This window comes from Perca fluviatilis, chromosome 15 (assembly GCF_010015445.1).
Source record: "Perca fluviatilis chromosome 15, GENO_Pfluv_1.0, whole genome shotgun sequence".
In the NCBI taxonomy this organism is placed as follows: domain Eukaryota; kingdom Metazoa; phylum Chordata; class Actinopteri; order Perciformes; family Percidae; genus Perca; species Perca fluviatilis.
The window spans coordinates 21,985,160-22,010,785 of NC_053126.1; the positions used below are offsets into that span (position 1 = coordinate 21,985,160).

The 25,626-nt window shown below is 41.4% G+C and overlaps 1 protein-coding gene across 1 annotated transcript in view; it reads left to right on the top strand.

The window, feature by feature from the left end:
- Window positions 1-298: 298 nt before the first annotated feature.
- Window positions 299-25,626, top strand: part of syt3 (synaptotagmin III) — a 37,843-nt gene continuing 12,515 nt past the window's right edge. The window contains exons 1-7 of the mRNA XM_039825714.1: window positions 299-632; window positions 6,686-7,033; window positions 8,581-8,993; window positions 15,362-15,757; window positions 17,288-17,396; window positions 18,155-18,331; window positions 22,670-22,796. Of these exons, the coding sequence (XP_039681648.1) occupies window positions 8,843-8,993; window positions 15,362-15,757; window positions 17,288-17,396; window positions 18,155-18,331; window positions 22,670-22,796 (960 nt within the window). The 5' untranslated portion in view covers window positions 299-632; window positions 6,686-7,033; window positions 8,581-8,842. The remainder of the gene's footprint in view (window positions 633-6,685; window positions 7,034-8,580; window positions 8,994-15,361; window positions 15,758-17,287; window positions 17,397-18,154; window positions 18,332-22,669; window positions 22,797-25,626) is intronic.

Here is a 25,626-nt window from a genome sequence, read left to right on the forward strand (position 1 = left end):
CCATGTGCCCTCCAGGCTGAAAGGGCCATTATCCTCCACACTATCCCCCGACCCCCCTCACCCCATCCCCCCCAAACACAAACACCCCAGCACACACCACCTCGCCCTCTCTGGCGTTCTCTCTACATGCCCCACATACATCAGCATGTCTTTAGCACAGGCAGGGCTGTACAGGCAGTGAGTGGAGAGACAGAGTATTAGTATTCAGAGCACAGGGAGGAAAAAAGGAGAAGGAGCGAGCGAGCAACCGAGTGAGAGAGTGAGAGGGAGGGGATAGTGAAATAGAGAGGAGGAAAAAACACAAGGAGGGGGGAAAATATAAAAGAGGAACACAGGAAACGGGAGGGAAAATCGAGGAGGGAAGTATCATATTGTTAATTTCGCTCTCAGTCTACCATCCCGGTAGCGGGGCTTACTGCTCGGTGCGTCTTCGAGAGAAGAGAGAGAGAGAGAGAGAGAGAGAGAGAGAGAGAGAGAGAGAGAGAGAGAGAGAGAGAGAGAGAGAGGAGGCGGTGGACAGCGCGAAAGAGGGCGGAATGCCCCTTTACAAGCGTCGCATCTGACTAAAACAGCGGAGAAGCTCGTAAATCGGAAATTGGACAGAGGGAGACAGTGATTTCTGCAACGCCAAGGTAGGAAGATATCCCCTTCGTTACTCCTGTACCAGCATGCATTCGGCTCTGTAATATGCGATGTGTGCGTTCTTCGCATCATATCTCTTTGATCCTGCATCCCGCACTGGGCTCTGCTGAATATACCCTAAATCTAGCAGCATGTGTCTGTTTTCTATAAATATTTAATGTAGCCTATATTATTTGTGCATCAACCAGGCTCTTCTATATTGCATTCTGCCATTGGTAGATATGTTTCGAGCATATAATGGGATGCATGTTGTGTGGAGTCTGTACAAGATATATAGGCTGTACTAGCCTCTACAACAGATAAAAGGCTCGTATCTGTATCACAACTGTATCAATGGCAGCTATCCTCACTGATGATGATCATTTAACTTTTTTCTCCACGCAAACGCTATTAGATATAAGATGAACAGACAGTTAGGGTGCGCGCACGAGCACGCAGAAAACACACAGAAGACAGGTTGACGTGCGTAAGACGTGCGTAATTCGCCCTCCACCCCACCCACACCCGCACCCCACCCCCCCCTACCATCAAAGGCACAGTTGCGCTGGCTTGCCACAGAGAACCATATTTATGCAAATGGTCAAAAAAAAAAAAACATTGAGACACACTTACTCACCGACTCCGAAATAGCGGTAGGTGAAAAATGAAGTGAGGGCGGTTATGTGTGTGTGTGTGTATGTGTGTGTGTGTGTGTGTGTGTGTGTGTGTGTGTGTGTGTGTGTGTGTGTGTGTGTGTGTGTGTGTGTGTGTGTGTGTGTGTGATTACACTCCTTGTCTGTAAATAGGTCCCGCTCTGCAGCTACATTGGCTGTGCAAGAGACAGGAAGAGCAGCACCAATAGCCCAGGGTTCCTGGCTGGCCACTTGCTCACTATTTCCTGTCCCATATAGACAATTTAGACACTTGCTTCAACAGGCCCACAGTGGTGAAAAGGTGTGAGAGCCTGAACAGCAACCTTTGATATGTGTGAATGTGGGATAGAAATAGAGATAAAAGGAGACTGCGTGTCTGCTTGGATGTAAAGGGGGGTTGGATTTCATGTTTATAGAGATATATGGTCTTAAGCAGATATTAAGGCCCGCTCTCCCCCACCTTATGTTATTTATTTGCTGAAAGGGTGTTCAGGAGCTGAAAGGGTGTCCAGGAGCTATTATAGGAACAACCTCAAAGCTGAGGCTCGGCAAAGCTATTACCTCTAGTCAATAGACATTAATATCCCCACGCTCAATCTTGGCCTTATACGGCGCTGTCTCTGTCCTGGCGAAACACAGTAATGCTCCACTGGAGTAACCAAAAAGATGTGTTGTAGTAGCCCTATCTGTTTACCCCTGTGCATCAATCTGTCACAGCCGAATGAGCAGAGAGGAGCGATGATAGCATTGTCTCAGGCAGACAATGCTGTGGCCTTGAAAAGAAGCGATGCAAAACAAAAAGGAGGATATGCCAGCGCCGGTGGGGAGAGGTCATGACCTCTATGAATCAGGGATAGTTCTGACAAATGGCGGATGATCTAAGGGTACATGAGTACATCGATTTGAGATGGTACCCAACATGATATGGCCCAGCAGGGTATAGCAGAGCAGACAGCATCAAAGTCTGGAATAGAGCCATTCGCCAGTCTGTAGAGAAATGACACGTTATTAAAGGAAATACTCTTACTGTAATGCAAAAATTGGCGCAAACATGCAGACATGGGAAGTGTGAAATTCACTTAAACTCTTAAGCAAATTTGCAGACAGAAACACAAAACAACAAAAGAATCAGGGCAAGGATGAGAGTTTCAATAAAAAGATGACTTCCAGGTAAAGATGAAAACAAAAGGAAGACCGTGACAGTAGATATGAGGACTTGAAAGCAGGTTCAATGAGATCTGACTGAAACATCCTATTAGGTATATCCAATGAATTAATCTCCTTTGTCTATAGAAGCATTATGTTCTCCCACAAAAAAGGGTCTAACTGTTCTCAGTTCAATTTTGCTGTTATAAAATTGTTTAGTTTCTCTCCTTAAAAATTGTTATTCATTTTAGCAATAAACAGTAATTCCTATTAGAGAGGAGGTGAGACTGAACATACTTTTATTAAGAGAATAAAGATATGATTTTAAATTAAATTCAGAAGAACCTCAAGGTACTACTACTACTACTTCTACTACTGTTCCCACTGCTAATAATATTGATCCAGTTACATCTGAACTGGAAAAGCTACGATTGTAGCAGACTCACATTTCACGTATTTTACAAAGACAAACATAATTTGACTAGAAAATGAAATCCCAAATGATGATATGGGATTGCAATAGATCACAGGTTTGTGGTAAGCATCTGAATGTCTTCTACTTCTTATTCAGCAGACAGCAGCGTTTCAAATGCCTTATCACTGTAATTCCCAAACCCAGCTGAGGTGTGTGATTCATCCCTCGGAGACAGATTGCACATACAGATTTCAGATTTCACTCGCACAGTCTAACATGATCCTTGTTACTGAAAAACCTGCCCCCCTGGGTTTTATCAAATTCACATTCATCCTGCTCGAGGAGTTTGTTTGTAGCTGTTCGGTGAAATTTCTGAACAAGAGATAAAACCACTGGAATTCTTGTTTGAGAAGTCCTGAGCCAAAAAAATAAGAAATCCAATACAACTACTCTAAAAGAAAAAGTGAGGGGGTGTATTCAATACTAGATAAATATTTATTGGTTGTATGCCCCAGCAATAAGAAATGGGAGTACTGTGTCGAGATTTCTTCCTCACTTTTTGGATGTGCTTCCTCACTCAAATTTATATTGTGTTTGTTGGATTTTTCTTTCTCAGCTCTCTGTGCACCTGAGGGACGCTCCAAATCTGTCCTTCCTGTGCAAATACAAGAATGATCCCTTCATTATAAGGGGATACAAATATAAACGCCTCATCTGCTTCATCGCCTGTAAGCTAGATTGAGGATGTTACGGCTGGAGTGAGCCATTAAAAATTAGACATTTAGCTGATGCTCTTATCCTTAGTGATTAACAGGAAGGGCCGACCAGGGGCTCAGTGTCTTACTCAAGGACACCTGTGTAGGGCTAAACTCGTAGCCTCTTTCTGACTGATTTACCCTTGAATTTGGGTTTATATCTATTGATTCTTATTTGTAAGTCTAATCTTTCTTTGTGGTGCAACTGGCCTTTTCCCAAAAGATATATCTTATGATCTGATTGGCCAGCTTCTCCCATGATTGGGCACTGATGCTGATGTGATTCACTGATGTGATTGGCAGGATCTCTGTATACTGATTCTCCCTTTTCCGTAGTGTGATAATACTGTGACCTTGCATGCTGTCATATCTTCTCAGCCCAATTGAACAATAACCTCACGTGAATCAGCCTCTTATCCCACCCTGTACACAACCATTTTTAACCATAACTAGTCAATGCAAAGCACCTCATGAATGCTGATCAGTATGTAAATGGCCTGGCATTTGTTCTTTACGCCGAATCATGACAACTGAGCCAACTGTATTTGGACCGGGATGGCGCGGTTCCGGCGCGTTGCCCTCTCTACTGGACCCAATTCAGTACATAGATCCAAGAGCTCAGCTTTAGGGAATTTAAATCGGCATATTAGCCAGTCATCGTCATGGTCCCTGAAGTTTCTTTCTCTACTATTTCTTCCATTGGCGTAGTCCTCCTGCAGGGCCATCATGCAGCATTACACACGGGTTCACCGCAGTATTTATATGTTTACAACAATTTGTGATTGTAGACACCTTGCCAAAATCACAGCATCAACTAGTGGTATCCCTCACCCCGAGATACAATTTGAAGACGAAAGTCTCAGGGAAACACACTTTTCTTTATGCAGGTTTGGTCATGAACAGTATTAAAGGTCGGACCGATAACGTTCGGACATTAATTGTAACGATTGCGCGAGAGTTTAACGGCTGTATTTTCAGACTTTGACATTTGATGATATATGCACAGTATTAAAGACAGATATTTTGTTATTTACACTGTGTTCTGCAGTTATCTAATGGTAGGGTATTTGATACTATCCTGTATTCTATGCAGTCGGGCCATCTCCTCCTCCTGCTCTCTGTAGCGGACAATGTGATGGTGAGACAGCGCCGATTAAATATTAAGAACAAATTTTGATTTAAGATTTAAGTTGGATTTTACAAGGTCTTCATGGAACAAGTATCACTCAGTAAAAGCGCAAATAACACTGCTGGATTTAATTTTCATGATAACGTGGATGATATGGAGTGAAGAAATGTGCGTGAGACATCAATACTTGAAAATATTAAGAGTAATCGTTATTCCCACATTTATTTTCTGCAGTCTGACTTCAATTCACCACCTCACCATCTGTGTCACCAATTCCCATTGTCTCCAAAATCCGCGTACGCATGGGTCAGAGTTTGCGTGGAGGAACACACATTCTCCCGTCAAGTTTGTTTTTTATAAATAACAACCTTCACGTGGGAAGTGGCATACGCACATTTTCAGCCCCATTTTGTGCGTATGCCACGTTCATAAATGAGACCCCAGGTCTGTGTTGTGGTGTATTTGTTCCCTGAGAGTATTGATCCCAGGCAGAACAGCAGTCAATGGAGCGTCTGTGGGAGGTTTAGTGTTGCTCTGTACACTACAGTAGGAATGTGCATCTCTGGGCATGGTGATATCTGAGTGGAATGATTCGTCAACATGTTTCCGAAGGCATATTTATCCCTGAATAACCAGCCTCTGTAAATATTTAACTTGTTGTAAATTGCATCCCCAAACCCTTTATTAATATTGTTGCTGTGTCACCCCTCGCCGCCAGCTTCCTATGTTTTTCTTCTGCCCTTCTCTGCTCCACTTTTTTTGTTCTCTTTTTTTGTCTGTCTGGCCCTCAATTTATTGTCAGCATCTCTTATATCCCTCTTCCTCTGTCTTGCTACACAATCGTTCTTTCTGTCTGTCTCCTCAATTTCTTCTTTGCCTCTCCCTCCCTCCTGATGCTCTCACTGGCATTTGAGTGGCCAGTTTTGCGCCAGACAGCCATTCCTCAGATTGCGATATCCTGGGTTTAAAGTCACTCAGACAGATTTACTATCTTAATGGGAGTGTGTGTGTGTGGGGGGGGGGGGGGCTGGTATAGGATGTAAGGTCTGGATGGCGTTTTGACTCGCTAATTTCTGACTCATTTTTCTGCAATAGGCTGAGCTGAGACAGATAAAAAGACTCTGCATTATCGAAGTTTTTTTTTTAGCTTGACATACTATCCTAATGTGACAATCAGCTTCTCAAAAGAGACAGTGACAGAGGGCTAACAAGGGAGGAAATGTGTGTATCTGTCTTCAAGAGGAGAGGGAGAAAACTAGAAAGGGAGTGGATCCATGTCTTGTTTCGGAACTTGTTCAGAGTGAAATATGTCTTTGCCTAATGCAGTGATTGATTGATTGATGGATGGTAGACAGATGGACATGTAAGGAGTACTTTGCTAGGGAGGTGCCACTCAATGCACAAAGACTGATGCTGACATTTCCCAGAACAACATACATCAAATGATCAATAGTCCTTACCCTGTCCGACGAGGCACCTTGTTTGAGAAATAGGTCCACTGCATCACAAGGACAAATCAGCTCAGTGGAAAAGGGAGCTGACCTCTCTCCATGAACATTGTTTTGCCAGTGATTTATTTTCCAACCACATCACAGCTTGTACAAGATGTTTGGCAGGACATATTCAATACCAAGGTTTTTGCAATGGATCTGTATTATTAGACACAACTTTGCATAGGTTCTTCTCAGTCAGAGTCCCTGGAGACTCGCAGAGTGTGAGAAATTGGAGTTTGGGCATTGACCTGCTTTTATTTAGACAGAATGAGTTCAAAAATAAAGACAGTATATTAAAGAAGTCTAGTTTCTCTTGGATGAAAGGACAAGGAGCACAGGCAGTCACACTTAATACATGGAATTATAACGCAATCTGATGTGTTAGGAGATTTTGTAGTCCTCCAAACCTTGGTGAGGTTTTGCAGTTTGTTGGTGTCTCTTCACCTTATTGACTGATTCTAATTGTTTTCCAGGGGATGTCGGAGAGCTTCAAGAGAGTCTCCACAAATCCGACAGTGGGTTCAAATCCATGCTGATGTGTTGGCAAGACCACGAAAAAATGATGCATTCCAGTTGGAGCTAAATGACTAAGAGCTCAACTCTTTTCACAACTTGAAGACAAGAAAAAATGCTACTTGTCTACAGGCTCCTGTTTGTAGTCTTGGAAACATTAGGAAAATAACAAGCTAAAGGTTATGCATGTACTGCAGGCATAACTCTGCATTCCCCAGCCAAATCTATTTGCAAAGTAAATTTAGTGTCTCCGCTCTGGCTTGCAAAGTCGACATGGCCCAAAACCTCAAGAGTCAAGTTCAATAAAGGTAAAAACACATAAACCATAGCTTTATGACATATTGCTTTCATTTGTTTTGCTTCTATAGTACAACAGATCTATGTGAAGCTAAATCTGAGGTAGCTGGTGGTTCATCCAGGCAATAGATTGAATATGTTGAATTATTACAAAAAAAAAAAATGCTTAAAAAAAAAGAGAAACCACTACTCCAGTCTTCTTCACACTCACAGTGTTTGTAGTTCCTTCATCATATTTGTGTTTTAGGGACTCATCACAAGACAGCTCATAATTATCTAAATTGCTCTGTAATTACAGTAAAGAGTGTTTTGCTTTGAAATATAACATGTTTCAGGATGATTGACCCATTGGTCAGTTTTAGACACCAAAATCATCACTGTTTCCCCTGGAGATCATTGCCAGTACGGTTCCTTGTAATTAAGTTTGCACCAGGTTGAGTGAGTACTGAAGCATCTGGCATAGAATAGAATTGAATAGAAATTGAAAATTAGGCTTTTACGGGTAGTGTGTCCATTTTTACATTTTGAAATTACAATAGTAACTCAGTACAGTCATTGTAACTAGGTTTGTTTTTGGATACACTATTTTAGCTACACAAAGTCACCCATCAATTACCTCCTTCACTTCCCAAAAGAGGGGGTAAATGTATCCTACATAATTCAAAACGGGGTTTATTTATTTATAGTATATTTAAACTTGCATTAGGTGATACTTTCAATATTAACATTAATTAAATGAAATGAAATATGAAAGGGTTGCTAGTGCCGAACCCACTGAAGAATCAACACCTCTGAACAACTTTGCAGCTCCACATAGCTTTCAGCTACTTTTTAATTTGATTCAAAATACTCTATGCATACCTCAAGGGTAGGTTAAGGCTCATTAAGGAACTGGTATAGTTCTTCTGGCCACACATGGTGATTTTATTTGCCCAGAAGCCTTCTGCTGCCCCCCATTTTGCAATGGAGATAAATGGAAATAATTTTTTGGTCTTCAAAGCACTGAACATGTAATGTTTAACAAATTGCAATAGCAATGTGCCCTTGCAGAAATTACGCCCTGGTAAATGAGGCTAATCTACAGACCTCGCTGTCAACATTTTTTTTTCTGGAAGTATTCTCTACCAAACATAAAAAAACAAACAATTACCAACAGTAAGGCCTGTGGTTTGTGGTGGCGGCAGTGAGGCTAATAGCTTGATACGTGATAAGTAAATAGTGAAGTTATATTTCTTCATAATATGGCTGAACTTTTAATGTGACTTTTGCCAGTTTCAACACAAATCTTCCAGACTTTATAATTTTGCTGTAGTTGCAACAACATCACATTTTCTCACTTCTTACATGATGCCAGTTCTCTAGTATCACTCTTCATAGTGTATGCTAAAGTGATATTATGTAGCACCAGAGCCAATGATCTATCAGGGACGCATTGATGGTTTTGGCATCAGTGTTCTCACTTAATGGGTAAGGTGACCAATCTGCCAAAAACTTGATTTGTGCACTTTTATGTCCCTACATTCACATTGCCATTTTTCTCTCCCTATATCTCTTCCAGGGAAAGTGAGAGGGGTGGGTGTCGCTCAGTAATACATGGGCACGTCAGTCTGGTCTCTGTGATCCAGACCAAGGCACCCTGCAGAGTCCCTCGCGTTCCTTTATTGCCGCTGGCCCCTCAGCTTCCTCTTTCTCAGTTCACACCTTGCAAAAGGTGGACGGGCCAACCCTCTACTTACCCGGGCGCCGTCCGATAGGCAAGGGCGGCGAGGGCTGCGCTGTCATTGGCTGACTGCTGGTGAGAGTGCGATGCGGATTGGAGGATGTCGGGGGACTGGGATGAAGACCTGTGTAAGAAGGCGCTGGTGTTGGTGGAGGAGCTGTGCTTCAACTCCCCGAGAGGTTACAGCCAGAGTGAACGCTGCCAGGAGTTCAGCTACCTGCTGAGAGGTCGCAACAGACAGGTGGACACAGGTAACTGACACACCAGGAGCTTCTCATGAATCTATTTTACAACGTCTGCATTTGTAAAGACTCACTCCTTGGGCCCTATTTTAACGATCTGAAACGCAAGTGTGAAACACAAAACGCAAGTAGCTTTTTGGGCGGATCTCGGGCGCTGTTGCTATTATACCGGCGGGATAAATGACTCTTGCGCCCGACGCAAATCTTAAATGGGTTGGTCTTAAGTAGCTAGGTGTGGTTTGGGCGTAACGTGAAAATAACCAATCAGAGCGTCATCTCACATTCCCTTTAAGAGCAGGCGTATTGTTCCGTGGCGGATTGCTTATTATGACGGCGGATTTGCCTGGCGCACGCCAACGGGAGCTGTCCGGGATGCGGCAAAGTAATAAATGCCCGTCTTGTCCGGGTGGCGATGTTGCTGCGGCCTCTCGGGCGCGTCTCCCGACCAGATTCCACCGGAGTGTCCAATCCCACCGTAGTTCAACATCACGTCTCCTTAAGTCCTCTAATATTTCCTCATTTATGTCATCAACACATCCATGATTCATGGAAATGTGTAAAACACAACAAGCCACAAAGAATGCTGCGACTTTTTGAGGATTGTACTGTAAAATGATCTATCTAATGATCCTGATCTATCCAAACACATGAAGCGCATTTTCAGTAATATTTTTATTTGTAATTATGTATGGTTTTCAAAAATTTGAACTGCTGTAGATGAGAGAAGTGTATGCGCGTTGTGCACACGCTACATTATGGCCAAGCATTCGTCTCTAAAATAGCATCTGAATAACGCGCCACTGACTTTAGACCAGGTTTTTCCTGGTCAGTGGCGGAATTGTTTTCTGAAACTGCAAAATAGCACCAAGTAACGTTTGCGCCGGGAGAACGCCTTCTCTTTTCGCTGAACCGCCCCCGGGAGCGCAAATACATTCCCTAATTTACCGACGTGCGTCTGTGGAGGGAAAATTCCGCTGTACGTGGGGTGCAAAATAGGAATGATACATGCGTCGGTGTACAAAGGCAATTGCGCTGAGTGCAAGTTAGGTCCCCTTGAGTATAAAGGAAGATTTTCTCCTGTTTGCTCTCAGAGGATTCAACAGTTTATAACAAGACTAAGGCTGCATTCAATAACCACCTACCTTCCTAGCAGTACTTATTGATTTGGCCAGAATGTAGCATGAAGTATGCAGTCTGCAAACAAAAATCCCCGGATGTCGTATTGATTAGGAAATAATCTAAAGTATGCATCAGACCAAACTACCTTGCCTATTGTGTCCCACAATGTGAAGCCTAAGATTGTCATTGCCAGTGACTACTTATGTTACTGTTGTGCACCTGACAAATAAAGAACTTTGAACCTTGAACAATGCAAAGTGCTGGAACGCCCGTGCACCGGAACTGGAAAGTAACTGAGCCTGGCCAGGCATTCTGCAAAATAAATAAATTCAACGGTTTCATTCATTATGCTGTATGAAGTACATACTTGGTGTGTTCGCATGCTTACATTTCTAATTAGCAGTAAGCACAAACTACAGCAAAACCTAATGGGATTGTCTTTAGTTTTGCAGGTATTTGATCATAAACCAAAGTATTGGACAAATTAAAATTTTGTCTGACAACGGTGCTAGCTGAAAAGTCTGTGAACCACCAAAGCGATTACATTTCAACCAGAGGGAGACATGAATGTCCATACAAAATTTGATGGCAAACCATCTAATAGACAGACCAACATTGCCATCCCTAGAGCCGTGCCGCACAGTGAAATTTGCTTCACCCTGCCTTAAAGCAATACTTCAACCAAAAGGTACCCCTGTAGTATCAAACGAAAGGTGGTTTGTACAAATTGGTAGTTTCCTCCTTCACACAGAATAGAGGCTGTGGTCAGCTTGATTAATACTAGTTAAAATGTACTCCAATCATAACCTTTTACAATGGAAATAACAGACACCTTTCAAGCCTACACGGCTCTTTGATACTGAAAAGATTTTGGGAATTGCTTTGAGGAACTGATCACCCTCTCAAAAGGAATTCTGTTAATATGGGCTCCATTGAAGACTTTTAGTATGCCATTGTGGTCTAAATCAGGCTTTTACACCCTGACAAGAACAAAAAAAGAACTTCAAATATGGTATGTTTTTCATGAAAGTGATAAAAGAATATTGACTCCAAATATTATTTTTAAATCTTCAGTAGAATCATTTCATTATTGCCTCAGCAGTCGCGGACACATACAGCAACATGACAAATGCTAAGATAGAGATTGTTAGAGGTAGTGTGCTCTCAGAACAACAAACCATGAAATATTCATCTACTAGACTGAAATGGCTACGGTACATGTCCATCATGTCCATCCCATTTCTTTTACGAGACCCAGAAGAGTCTTGGTAGAATTCTGTGATTGTTATCTCAGAGCTGGATTGAAAATATATATATATATTCTTTATTTTACCAAACAAAATAGGGGCATAATGCTGCATCGTGGAGTGTATTGTGAGCAGAGCATTGTGTGTGGGTTCTCATTGAAGCATTAGGAAGTGCAATGCGCTGTTATGCAGATTAGCGCGGATATCTGTGGCTCAGTGTAGATTAGCCTGGATTGGCTGCATGTTGCCTCTGGAGATTTGGATGGCTCTGTGAAGAAATGTCACACCATGGTTTTAGGCGTTGGCCTCCCTCGCTTACCAGCTGTGATTTTGTGGTGTTTGCTGACAGAAGTCTCCAAAGCCTCCGAGGACGTCGACCGCCGAAAGCTGTCAGCGAATGGCTTGTGTAAGCAACGGAGATGTTTTTGATGTGGAGCAATGTACAACTCCCAGTGGGCTTGCATCAGTCGCTGATTGACAGGGAGTCTCAGTCTCTCTTCACGGTGCACTTCAGAGGCCTACTACCCACCCACCTACCGTCCGCTGACTGGCTTTTTATGCTTTGTGGATTAGCGATAGATCTTTGGCAGGATCAGTGCTCATGAAGGTACAGCGACTGCCCTAAAGAGAGACAAATGGAGCAGAGTGGTTTGGCCCCCGACAGTCCCTGTGCACGTTTGATCACAGCCGTCTTATCAGCGCACCCTGATCTGCCAACCGCACACAACCTACTCCTCTGCCTCTTCGCTTTGTTTTTCCCTCTCCAGATCAATACATTAACCTTTTTCATCCTTAAACCCCTCCCCTTTTTATGTTTTGCTCTAAATCATTGTCAAGTTGTTTCCCTCCATCGCTCTGCTCCGGGCTCTTTCTCTTTCTCCCTACCATTGCCTCTTTGGTTTCTACTCTTTCACACATGGCATGGTTGTTGCATCGACTTTATCAACCCTCCTCCCTTCCTCCCCCTCCTCCTCTGAGAAAACGAAAGGGGGAATAAACCCAGTCAGCTTATATGTCTGTTTCAACATGTGCAGCAATCTGTTTTCAACCCTCTCCCTGTCTTTCCGGCCCTGTTGGCCATTCTGTGCTTTGGATCGTTTTCCCTTTCACTCCATTCCCCTTCATCATTACTGTCCTTTCTTGATGTCTTCTACCTCATCCTACCTTCCTTGGCCTCGTTTCCTTTCCCCCCGCTTCATCACTTTGCCCTCCTCCGGTCTCCTGATCTCCATCGTCACATTCTCTCTTGCCTTGCTCTCTCTTCCCTTTTTCTTCCCCTTTCCATCCCTTGTTTGTCACTTCCTACCCCGTCTCATTCACCACCATGACCGATCGATGTCCACTCGCCCATCCCCCACCTCCGCAGCCCCCCCAATCATATCTTTTTTGAACAAGTGCTGATTAATGACATACACAGACTGATGAATAATTCACCAAAGAGAGAGCGAGGAAGGAGAGGCGAGGGGGGACAGATACATATAGGTAGGGGTGACAAGCAAAGAGACAGTCGCTGAAGAGAGGAACACAGTCATAGCGTGCAGAGGCAGACAGCATGGGAAAATAAATGATAGAGAGCAATAAGGGGTTTTTGACGAGATTATATAGAGGAGAGATTGAAAGACAAAGAGAGGGAGGGCGGGTGGAGACAGAAGGCAAACCACATTCCAGAAGATGTACCCCAGGGCTGGAGGATTGGCTGCTGTTGTCTTGTTTTCACTCAGTCTTGTTGTCAGCCTGTTACAGATACAATTTCATTCTCTTTTGTGTGATTTAACAGTGTTCATGTCTTTGTCATGCCCATTAACACATTAAGAGTAAATTGAAGGAAAACGGGGTTAAAGGAATACGCCACCGTTTGTTGAAATAGGGCTTATCACGGTCTACCCTGGCTGTAGATAGGTGGGCCAACGCATTTTTTTGTCTTTTGTTGGCTCACTTTTACTCACAACATGCTAACCGGCAACATAGGATTCATAGGATTCACTACGCTAAGCTAACTAGTGGTGGCGCTGCCGGTGTTGCACCGGACTAAAACAATGCATGCACAAAAAATGCGTTGGCCCACCTATCTACAGCTAGGGGAGACCGTGATAAGCCCTATTTCAACAAACGGTGGAGTATTCCTTTAAAGAAAAGGAGGCCTTTTTTATGGATCTGGTTCAGGAAACATTTTCCTCTGATGGTAATTCATTGCTGTTCTACACAAAGGTGATGATTGGCCTGCACGCAAGCAGGAAGATGTTAATTGGTGGCCCTTATCTAGACGAAACCCAAGATGGCGAGAGGCAAAAATTCCAGTAAGACGCTGCAAGGTGGGGAAGCGTACTCGGTTTGCAAAATCTGCACACTGTATCGTAATGAGCCTTCTCAGTCTACTTACAACCTATGAATATTCATGTTCAGGGCTCTTGGCCTATAGTTCATTTTGGGCTCTGATTGGTCCTTTTGTCAAGACATAAATCAGACCCAAACATGCTATTTATAAAGAAACTTCAAACGGCACAGGATCATTATAAATATTCATTGTATATTTAGTCTATTTATTTATAAATATTCATGGAATATTTATAGGGTATTTTAATAATAATTTATGAATACATGAATGTACGTATGATAGGCTCCGACATGTGCAGTTGTGCACTTCAAAACCATAAACAGAACTACAAAAGTTCCCTACTGTAGCTTTGGAGCTGATGTCAACTCTCTTTCATTTATGCTCTCTTTGACAGAGGCTGTTGCTGGAACTGTCCGGCAATCTGGTGCTGAAACTGCGCTTTTCTTTTATTCTATACACTTTTTCATTTGAATGAGTCATACTCCACCCTCCCCAACACACATACTGTATCCTTCACCGCCCCATATTCAAACCCCCAATCCCATCCTTCCCTCAAACCCAAGCCTTGAGCCGTCACAGACTAAAAATGATCAAAAACCATGAGGAAATGCAGGATGACATTGCACAGAGATTGACATTGTATCACTGTGGGTGTTTTTTTATTGTTAATATCCACTCTGCCAACCTTTGCCCCCATTTTAAGCTCAGGATTCAAATGTGGAATATAAGCTTCAGGGGATGGTTGCATCAATTTAGGCCTACAGCGGGTTCCTTCTCCTGCTCCGTGATTTGGGATTTTTTAGATGTTGTTGTGATGCTGTTAATGATGTGTGTGTGTGTGTGTGTGTGTGTGTGTGTGTGTGTGTGTGTGTGTGTGTGTGAAGGAGGTGTATGGATTGTTGATCATGCAGTGGCTAACTCCTGATATGTTAGGCATAGATACCAGATGTGTGCTAGCAGCATGGCTCTATACATGGCAATGTAGGCCTGTCTCTCTGTCCACTTTGGTCCAGAGTCAGAAATCTCAATAACGTTTGGATGGATTGTAATGAAAGTTTTTACAGGCATCCATTATCCCCTTGACAATGAATCCTACTGACTTTGGTGATCCCCTGACTTATTCCTCTAGGACCACAATGAGGTTCACATTTGTGGTTTTGAGTGAAATCTCTCAACACCTATTGGATGGGTTGCCATTCACATCCCCCTCAGGATGCACTAATAACGTTGGTGATCCCCTTACTTTACATCTAGCACCATCATCAGGTCAAACTTTTTATTTGATATTCTGGTTGATGACCTAAAATACTGGCGTTCAGACTCAGTTGGAGTTTGTGTTTAGTGCTAATTAGCAGGTGTTAGCATGCTAACAAACTACACTGGTGAAGATGGTAAACATGCTAAATATCATCATGTTAGCATTTTTGGTGTGAGCATATTAGCATGCTGATGTTAGCATTTAGCACTGCTGTGCCTACATATATCTTACAGAGCTGCTAGCGTGACTTGTTAAAACTAAATTCTCTTCATACATCTTTAAATGAGACTTCTTTCTTTCTCTGTAAATACATACGCTATAATGACCAAGTAATGGATGCTTTCTCTTTGTTGAATCTTCTGTTTATCTCCTTATTTTCTTCTTACTCCCTTCCATGTCTTCCTCTGGTCCTCTGTAGAGATCTCTGTCAGCCTGCTATCGGTCATTGTGACATTCTGCGGCATCGTCCTCCTCTCTGTCTCCCTCTTCGTCTCCTGGAAGCTCTGCTGGCTGCCATGGAGGGACAAGGAGGGCGGAGGCCTGAGCCTGACATCGGGGTTGCTGCCCGGAAGCGCCGGTGTCGGAAGCCTTGGAGGCACCGGGGGCTCGTCACTCTTACCCCCCTTGCTGCAGAGGAAGGAGGGCCACTCCTCGTCCTCGCTCTACCCCTCTCTGGGCCAGCAAGGCCAGCACCACCCCCATTTCTCTGACCTGGTGGGGCTGGAGAGGGGGGAGGTCGGAGGTGTGGTTGGGGGTCCACAGGAGACCCAGGAGCCCTCCTACTTGGATATGGACTCCTACCCCAACAATGCTGGTGAGAGTGGAAGCAAGCTCACAGACACCCTTAATCCCAGTCTGACTGTAAGAGTAATGTAATGCCCCGGTCAATAACTTCTCATTTTAATACACTCCCTGGGTACAGAATTTAATACATTTACATACAGTAAAAATAATGAATCTGTGCTGCAACAGTGTGATGAATGCTGACCATTATTGAATATGCAATATAAATGGCTTTTCTTTCAATAGTGCTACATTCAAGGAATATTACTTTTTCATGTTACTGGGCTAGTCTGTTATTACATTTGGAAAGAGGTAGTCTGTGACTTTAGTTACAACCGTTTTTTTATTATTATTATTCATTTGTTTATTTCTAAGCAGCATACTGTGCAGAGACATATACTTGCCTTTTAAGATTTCCATTGCTAACATGTTAACACACAGTTGTTCCAGACATTATTATCATGCCATCGGAGTCCTGTTTCTGGCCACCTGGGGAATATAACTACTATATTTACTCCTCTTTTAGCTCTGTTTGGCCTCTTCAAACCCCTGAGAAAATCTCACTCTTTAGCTACTAAATGTGTAACTTTCTTAACCAATTTTGTTAAAGCTTGTTTTCAGAAAACAGCTGCCTAAAATCACTGAACACAAAGTTCATGTAAGCATTGAAACTGAACCAAACGTGCCAAAACAAAAACAATGAGCTCAAAAGTTTGCTAGAGCTGCCGAGTTGGCTCATAATTCTGTGTAGGTTTGTTACTACAAGCAACCCTTTTACACTACCACAGTCTTTTGATTTAATCTCCAAAATAAATACATATGCAACAAGTAGGTAGAAACATTTATTGATCAATTTGATGATTGACAGAAAATTAATTGGCAACTATTTTGATAATCAAATTCATTTTTAACTTGTTTTCTGATGTTTTATAGACCAAACAAGTAAAATGAAATAAGCGTTAGTTGCAGCCTTAACACAAAAACACATAAAGCTATTGATTGACTCAGCTTTAAAAGAACTTTCCGAGAAAGCATGTGTTAGTAAGATGGTTGGATTCGGCCAGTTAAGCTCAACGGGATAAATAATAAGCCATTAGAACAAAAAGCAATTTTCACAATAAGATATAGACTATTATAAACTGATATGACAGATGTTTAGGACCTGGTTTGATGAAACAGCTCAGGTAACAGCTATGGGTTTTCACTCTGCTGTTGTATTTATTCTGGCTGTCAACATTGGTGCAGGTTGTTAATCATGATTCACAGTCAAATGTTGCTCTCTGGCTTTATTGCAGTTGGATGTGCCTCCTTTCATATCCATGTTATGAATTTCATGTTCTGCTATTGTAAACATGTCTGATCATTCCTTCCCTTCACTCTGCTATTAAATCACTCTCTGTCGAATCAATGTAATACAATCAACGTAATCAATGATGCTGATTGCATTACAACAAAACAGACATTGCTCTGGGCCGCTGTAATGACCAAGGCCACTATAGTACTGACAAAAGAGACATGTGAGTCATCGAAGATTGTTTTTTCCACTTTCTCACTCTGTTAGGAACTCTGAAGCTGAGTCAGACGTCTCCAGATGTCCCCAACTCAGAGGTTGGAGCCCAGCCCGTTAAAGACCTGCCCAATGCTCATTCTCAGCAGCAGGTCACCTCCCGGTCAGTACTGAGTGTATGAGTGTAACGGGCGTGTCTGTGGGTTTATAAGAGTGTGTACATTTTGTGAATTTTTCAAGTGCAGTAGTTGTTTGTTGTATGTTTCTGTTTTTAAACTCAGAGATGCAGAGGTGAATAAAACAGGAGTGAACCTTAACCTCCAGGGAGTGATCATTAAAGGGAAATCAATAAAAAAAAAAACACATGATTGAAAATTAGGAAAATGTTCTTTTTGTGAGCAAGACCATACTGGTTGAACGATGCTGGCTTTAATCTCGCTCAGCTCTAATGAAGGCTTTTAAAGTCTGTAAATCATCCTGGACTTTGTGTGAACCTCTTCATATTAGTTTAATTTTGAAAAACATCAATTTGTTTTAAAACTGGTGCTGATATTATATATATATATATATATATATATATATATATATATATCCAAAGCACAGCTGCATTTAATTCTACAAAAACAGAAAAAAAAACCTACTATTTTTTAACAAACACCAATTTGTGTTTTTTGTGTGTGTGGTTTGTACTCCGGAAGCACCATCATAACACAACTAACCTTGATTTGATAAGACTTTCTATGATGCATGCATGTGTAAAATAGGTGTGTAAACCCTTATGCAAATAAAAACAGTGTATAAACTCAATTTAGGTGGTTTACCCGCCACTGCATCTCTGATTAAGCTGCTGAATCACACTGTTTGTGTGTGCTGCACTCTCCACTTAATATTCACCCTCTGAGCTCTAATGTGTCCGTTTAGGCCCAAGCCCATGACTCACCAGCTCTCCAGTCCTGATTTCCACGGCGAGGAGAAGGAGCAGGTGACTAGCATTGGGCAGATCAAACCGGAGCTCTATAGGCCCAAGGGCGACCAGGGCGAAGGCAAACAGGGCGACAACTGCGGCAAGATCAGCTTCCTCCTGCGCTACGCCTTTAAGTAAGTCAAAGAGCTTACATCAAAACAACCTGCTCACTCTGTCAGTGTCCTCTTATGTAAAACGTGTAGCCTCTGAACATTAATAAATCATTGCCACGATAATTTTAAGATCTAAAGTTAAACTGTAACATCACCACCAGGTTGAAGATGCTGCCTCTGTGGGGAGACCCATTGACTTTGCTTTGATCAAAATAGTGCAAAACACAAACCTTTTCTATGGTTCTTCCTGTGACTATGACTAGATTTCATGGCAATCCAGTCATAGTTGTTGAGATTTTTCAGTCTGGACCAAAGTGGTGGGCCGGCTGACCGACATTGCCACTAACGCAGCTAAAAGCAATAGATAAATAAATAAATACATACATTCTGCATTATGTGGATGCTTGGGATAGCTGTGCACAGCTTGGAGAATTGGATCCTTAAAAATGAGACTAAACATTGTTTGTTGAATCCAACACTGAGTGGAACTACCAGCACCTGCAGTTTTGCTTATCTCTGGTGAACATTGATGCGTCTGTTTTTGCATCACTTTGATCATTGGGTGTGCATTTGTTCAAACACTAAGTCAGACGCCGGTTTGCTGAATTTCTTCATGGCACAGAACAGAGAGAGGGTGCTTCTTGGAAAAATATATTTTAGTGTGTTTATCCTCTTCAAAAAGAAAACCTCCAACACAAGTAGAAAAATTGAGTTTTGGATGGGAACAGCATAACATACAATACCACTAGCATGAGATGTGAGGGGCTACTAGTTGTTGTCTCGACTGTGGTCTCTTTTGTTTATGGTAATCATACTGAAACATGAATGTTTAAAAAGCAACAGCGGTGTCTTTTATGTACTGTGTGGCACAGATTTCTGTAGTTACTTTCATTTAGCTCCTTTGACAATTTTCTGTTGAATATTCTCTGCTGGATAATTTGGGTCTAAGTACGTAATTGGTGGGTGCCATGCTGTGAAGAATGGGTGATGGGAGAGTGTGTATATGAATGTGTGGGTGTGTGTGTATTGTAAGTCAGGGTGGCTGTGGGTTGTGGGGATGAGTGTGCAGCTCACTTGCTCGGCCTCTCTGTGGCTCAGCTGGCTGTCCCCCATTTCTGCCTGCCCCGACATGTCGAAACATTACAACAGGCGAAAGTGCTGATGGTCAGAAATGAAAGGGAGCGAGAGGCCGTTTCAGTCATGAATTATATATGGCGAGCCACTTTAAACAGCAGCCCATGTCAACACATAATAACACCAGACTGTGTTATAGCTGGAGTTACAGATACAGAGAAATGGCATGGGAGTTAGACGGACAGGAAGGTTAATGATGAAAACTATTCATGTGTCCCTTATTCCCATTTATAAAGTCACGAGATAATTTATGTCGTGCTGTAGTTGCCTGCCATTACACTGGAGGGAAATTGTTTTCATGAGAGGAGTAGAAGAGAGAGAGGGACTGAGGAGTAAAGAAGAAAGGTTAGAGATGTAGTGTGGGCATGTCTGTATATGTACATGTAGAGGTGTTAGCACTGGGACTGTGATAAGATTGGTATGTTAATGTGTGAGACCCAGCTGTTTGGAGTGTAACAGTCAGAACAACGGTGTCAATCCTCAGATCTTCATATCCTCTGGGAAAGGCATGTCTATTGACAATCCCATTAAAAGCTGACACATTTCCACTGTGGGAATAACAGCTAGCTTCTGTCTGCCAGGAATAAGGCCGAGAATTTCCCTCTGTGCTCCAGCAGTAATAGGTATATTCTCTGCAGTATGCCTCGTGGATTGTGTAAAAACCTTGGTTTGGGTTCACGCTCATGTCTTGTTCTGTAATAGGACACGTGAGTGCAGGACAATCTTCAACCGTGTCCTTGTAACAAACAACAAAAGCAGGAAAATTCATGAGGGGTGTTTTTTTTGTACACAAGCTTCATGTCGTTTTCAATTATTTTACATCTCTATTTTTTCCTCTACTTGCCATGAACCACACTGGCTAATCACATCGACTGCATAGTCTCTACCACCAGCATGTCTCAAAATCATACCGGATTATAGATCGTTAGATACATATTTGAATTGGTCCGAGTTTGCTTGTTAAAATATGAATCTGGCTGAGCTAGAATTTCCATCCAGCAATTTCCCCCTGTATATCATCTCCCTGATTTGATGTGATTGCAGAGTGGTCATGTTTATCCGATTGCATTAATTGGATGTGATTCAGAGGTAAACATGTGTCCGGATTGGCCATGGTTATATTGTCAACAAGCGTATCTTATTTGTGATTGGTACACATGGACCTAAGACGTTGTCGGGGTCACTGTGACGTTTACCCTGCACATCATTTCTCAGCCCCAAAGTTCACGCTGCTCTCCTAAAGCAGCTAATGAAGTGCTGACACACTGGTTAACATGGGGAGACACAGTCTAACGAGGTCTGATTAAAGGCCTCTGAGCCATCTTCATCTTCATCTGGTAATTAAATACATAATAAACGGTGCGTGAGAAGCAGCCATGACTCTGCATGGAGTATTTGAATGTAAAGACGTATGTATTATGTCTGCTCACGTGTGTGTTTATGCTTGCATATGTGTGTGCGTGACAAAGAAAGACTCCTGCTACACTGATTACATGTGCAATTGTGACTGAGTATATGACGGTTTGTAAATATGATGACCAATAATGCTATTTTTAGAGCAAAGCTGCTGAACATTCAAATGTATTTATCTACAGGCCTATTTGCTATCTTTAAGCCAAATATCCCAGAAAACACAGCGCAAGTGTACAATGTAATATTCTTTTCTTTTTTGGCATTCTATTCAGTGAAATAACACTTACCAGTCAGTTGGCAGAAATCTGCAACAATTTTGATTAATGGTTTGAATCATTTATTAAGCAAACAGACAAAATAAAGCTGCTGCTCCCAGCTTCTCACATTGGAATATTTGCTGCTAATCTGATTATTTTTGGGTTTTGGATTGTAACACAATACAGTGGAAGTTAGAGAAATCTTAGAGAACTTAGAGAAATCTGTGATGGGCATTTTTTATTATTCACTTTTAAGGACCAAATGATAAATCAAGAACATAATCAGAAGATGAATGAAAGTAATTGGTAGTTGCAGCCATACATTACTAACATAACTGAAATCATAAGTCTATTTTACTGCACTGTTTACAAATAACACTGAATTATACAGCATCCATTCAGCAACTTTTAGCAGCATCAATCAAACATGAATTACTTAGATTTATAGTTGTCTAATAAAAAAAGACCCGTCCACCAATTTTGGAGTGGTAGCCACATTCAAATCTGTATTTTAGATTTTGGTGTTGGGGCTAAATCTTTTTGTTACAGCTGGATTACAGACTTTTGCCTTCAAATGAATAAGAATAAGAAGCTAATAAAACACATATTATTTATACTGTACTATAATGAAATCAAATAAAAAATAGAAAAATAAGACACATCCATTATAATCATGTTATGTTAAGGGCTTTCTTTAGACCAGTGGTTCCCAACTTGCTTTGGCTGTGACCCTGTGATATATAGGTTGCGATTATTTCATTTGAATATTTCTTGTAGTATTTAACAAAGAAACCATTCCCCAAAATAAACATAATATTGTGTAGCAGTATTTTGTCTGTATCATTTTCTATCCTAGTAATCATCTGGTGACCCCTTAGATTCATCTTTCTCCCAGTTTGGGAACCAGTACTTTAAACATTCAGTGCAGTACTGGTTAAAATATACAGGAAATATAGAATCAATCAAACAAATATGTTCAAACATTGATGAAACTGATAGTGGAAGGTTTAGTGAAGGGTCAAGGTTTAGGTTTTTAGTGTGGATCTTGTATGTATCACTTATGCATTAACAACTATGTGCATGTGGCCTAAAGTGAGTGTGGAATAAAGGCTGCTGTGTTAAGGATTATTAATGAGCTCAGCTTTGGCCTCTCTCACTGGCGGTACTGTACATCTGTGCTTACTGTGCTTACATTTAACATTGCTGATAGTGCAACATGATACAGCTGCAGGGATGACACAAACACACACACACACACAAACACACACACACACACACACACACACACACACACACACACACACACACACACACACACACACACACACACACACAACATTCTATTTCGGTATTCCCAGCTTCAGAAAAACGAAACCTCCCACACCATTATAAGTGTACAAAGCTTGCACAGGTGTGTTTGTGTTTGTGTGTGTGTGTGTGTGTTTGTGTGGGATCCTTTCTGGGTCTCAGTTTATTTGTGTGAATTTGTGCAAACCTGGCCTTTATGCCTTTTTTTATGAGCAGTCTAATGGAGTTTGCTGAATGTGTGTCTCAGTACGGAGCAGTTGGTGGTGAAGATCCTGAAAGCTTTGGACCTGCCAGCGAAGGATGCCAACGGCTTCTCTGACCCGTATGTGAAGATCTACCTACTGCCAGACAGGAAGAAGAAATACCAGACTAAGGTAACTCCCACTTTCACTACACTCACCTGTATCCACAGTGGAAACAAACGAACAAAAAAAAAAACTCAACATTTAAAAATCATCAGGTCTGACTTGCTGTTTTCTCTCTGCCTGTTTCCTGCTGCTCTGATGACCCAGCCTCCCCATGGGGAATCATTACAGTTTCACTAATGTAATCTAATCTAATCTGGGGCATAATTTATTCAACATAATGTGCCTCAGACTATTATGCACTGCTACTCAACTCCTGTGTGTTATTCTGGTATTTGAGGACAGTATAGTCAATATTTGAGTACATTTCGGGACGTTCTGTACCAGAAAATGTACCCTTAGCTCTCAAAATATCCTCCTCTCTTCTAATTTATTCTCTGTGGAGGAGCTCAAGATGTATGAGGTCAGTAGCCCCACAGATGTGAGTTGTAGTTCTAAGTTTGAGCTTAAATATCACCAGTACTTGTCCACCAGGAAAGTGTGACAATGAAGCTGTACCAGTTTGAAATGTCTCCCCTTTGGTTTCCCCCTTTGTGTGACTGTCTCCTGTATATCACAAAAGCCCCTTCAGCCATTGAAATGATTGAATGCTTCAGTCATTTGCATAATACTGCTCTTCTTTTGTTTAGAGTTTAGATGATTGTTTCATTTTAATCACATCCCCATTAACATGTCATTTTTACACCACTCATATTTTGCCATGCTTTTATCCCTTTCAACTAATTTCAAAAGAGAAACAGACATCACCTATAGTAGATTTTGGAGCTTTTGTGTTCCTGGTTTCTAAAGGCACAGCATCTCCATCTCCAACAGCTGCATGTTAAATCCAGAGCTAACAAGTAATCATCAAGTGCTAATAAGCTGGAGTGACAGACCCACTCATGCAGCGACAAAAGTTGGATTTGGAAAATCGAGTGTGTGTCTTTAATTATCACCAGCTTTATTGCATGACAGCATTTATATCAAATGCTTTCATAGCAAATAAATCCCACCACTGAATCAACAAATTGTTGTGTTGGAGATTAAATGAGATTGAAGACAAATTTAAATGTCGTCTTGATGAGCAGGAAATTACAGCCGCCTGCTTTACATCTGATTCAAAAGGATCCATTTTATTTGACCTGTTACTGGGGTGACAGATGGAAAAGGCTGCAAACACAACATACGGTTAAAATAGAGGCGAACTGAAAAGCAGTTACCAATAGGAAATGTGTTAGAACATTTAAAAGAAAGATATCCTGTACGTTGTTCAGCATTTTGAGTTTTAAATTTAGTTTTAGGTCTTTATTTAATTTCAGCAGGTTTGATTTGATTCTTTTGAGGAAGAAATTCACTTTTCTCCCTCTGGCTGAGGAACAAGGTCAGTGTAGTACAGGTTAATTATGTTGCCCAAGGTCTTTTCCGCACTTCTGGCAAAACAAACCCTTCTGGGACATTCTGTGTCCTGATATGTCTTGTCTTTGTTTTATTTCATGACATTTACATGCAATAATGTCTGTTTTGCTTTACAATGTGATTCATCCAGGCAGTTAAGCTAAGCTTTTATATCCACATCAAGTCTCTGGTAGTTCTTCTGTGACAGAAAAATAAATAAAAATAATCCTAAAGAAATTTCCAACGTTTCCAATTTGTTTTGAAAGAAGAACTGGGTGGTTGGCAGGAGCAGAAAACAGGAAGAACAAAAAAAAAAACACTTGCCAAACCTAAACTCCTCAAATCTAAGGAAAAAGATTTAGTACAACACCACAGTAATGTGAGCTCAGTGTCAAAGATGTTACCAGAAGAAAATGAGGATCTTGTCAATCACTGCTTTCGGAGAAAAGGAGTTTTTGTGTGCCACTTAGATAAGTCGAGTTTTTAAGTATGAGACTTTTGCAGTGATGGTTACATTTGAGTCACGGATAAAAGCCACAAGACAAAAGCTGGCAGGTCGTTTGACAGCACTTACTGTGTTTTTGAAGATTCCAGAATCCTTAGCGACTCCTCATTGAAGATATCAAGTCGCACCTTGTGAAACATTTAAAAATGTACTTTACTGGGCAGCAGATGGAATATATATTTTCCATATAGATGGAATTTCATGCCGGCAAAATACAAAAATCTTTGAGGATTCTGGACGCATCTTCAAAACAGCATTAAGTGTTGTCAGACAACCAGCTGGGTTTCTCAAAACCTGTCTTGAATTTGTCTTTGAGGAAACCTCAACTCATGTCTGTGACTGGAATACTATCATCAATGCAAAAGTCTCAAACGTAAAAATGAGGGTTAAATAAAAGGCAGAAAAAATAGGGGCTAGCCCAGAAAATGAATGCTTTAGATTAGTGGTTCTCAAGCTTTTTCACATCAAGGACCCCTAAACTGACACAAATTAGACCACAAACTCCCATCTCATAAGACTTTGTCCCAGGGTCCCCTACCTGATAGAAATTTTGCTTTTAGATGTTTTATTACAGAAAGTGAATGAAATTCATGAGCAAGGGTCCCCAGACCCCACTTTGAGAACCACTGCTTTAGATCACAGCTCACAGATTACTATGTAATTATTGAGTATATAGCAATAAGTATAAGTGAAGAAGACAAGATGTCTGGGGATTACAGGGTAACAAGGCAGGGAAAATGAGGAACACGTTGTAATAGTGTTGATATTTCAATTACATGTATAGTTTCATTTATTTTAAAATTATGACTTTAACAAATACTTTTTGAATTTTGAATTATTATGATTGTTATTCATTTTAGTGTACATTATTTTTGTTGCTGTACTGTGGCGAGTTATTAATATATAACAACTTAAATGTTATTTTCTTTATGTTTTGCCAACTGTTGAAAAGCATTCAGT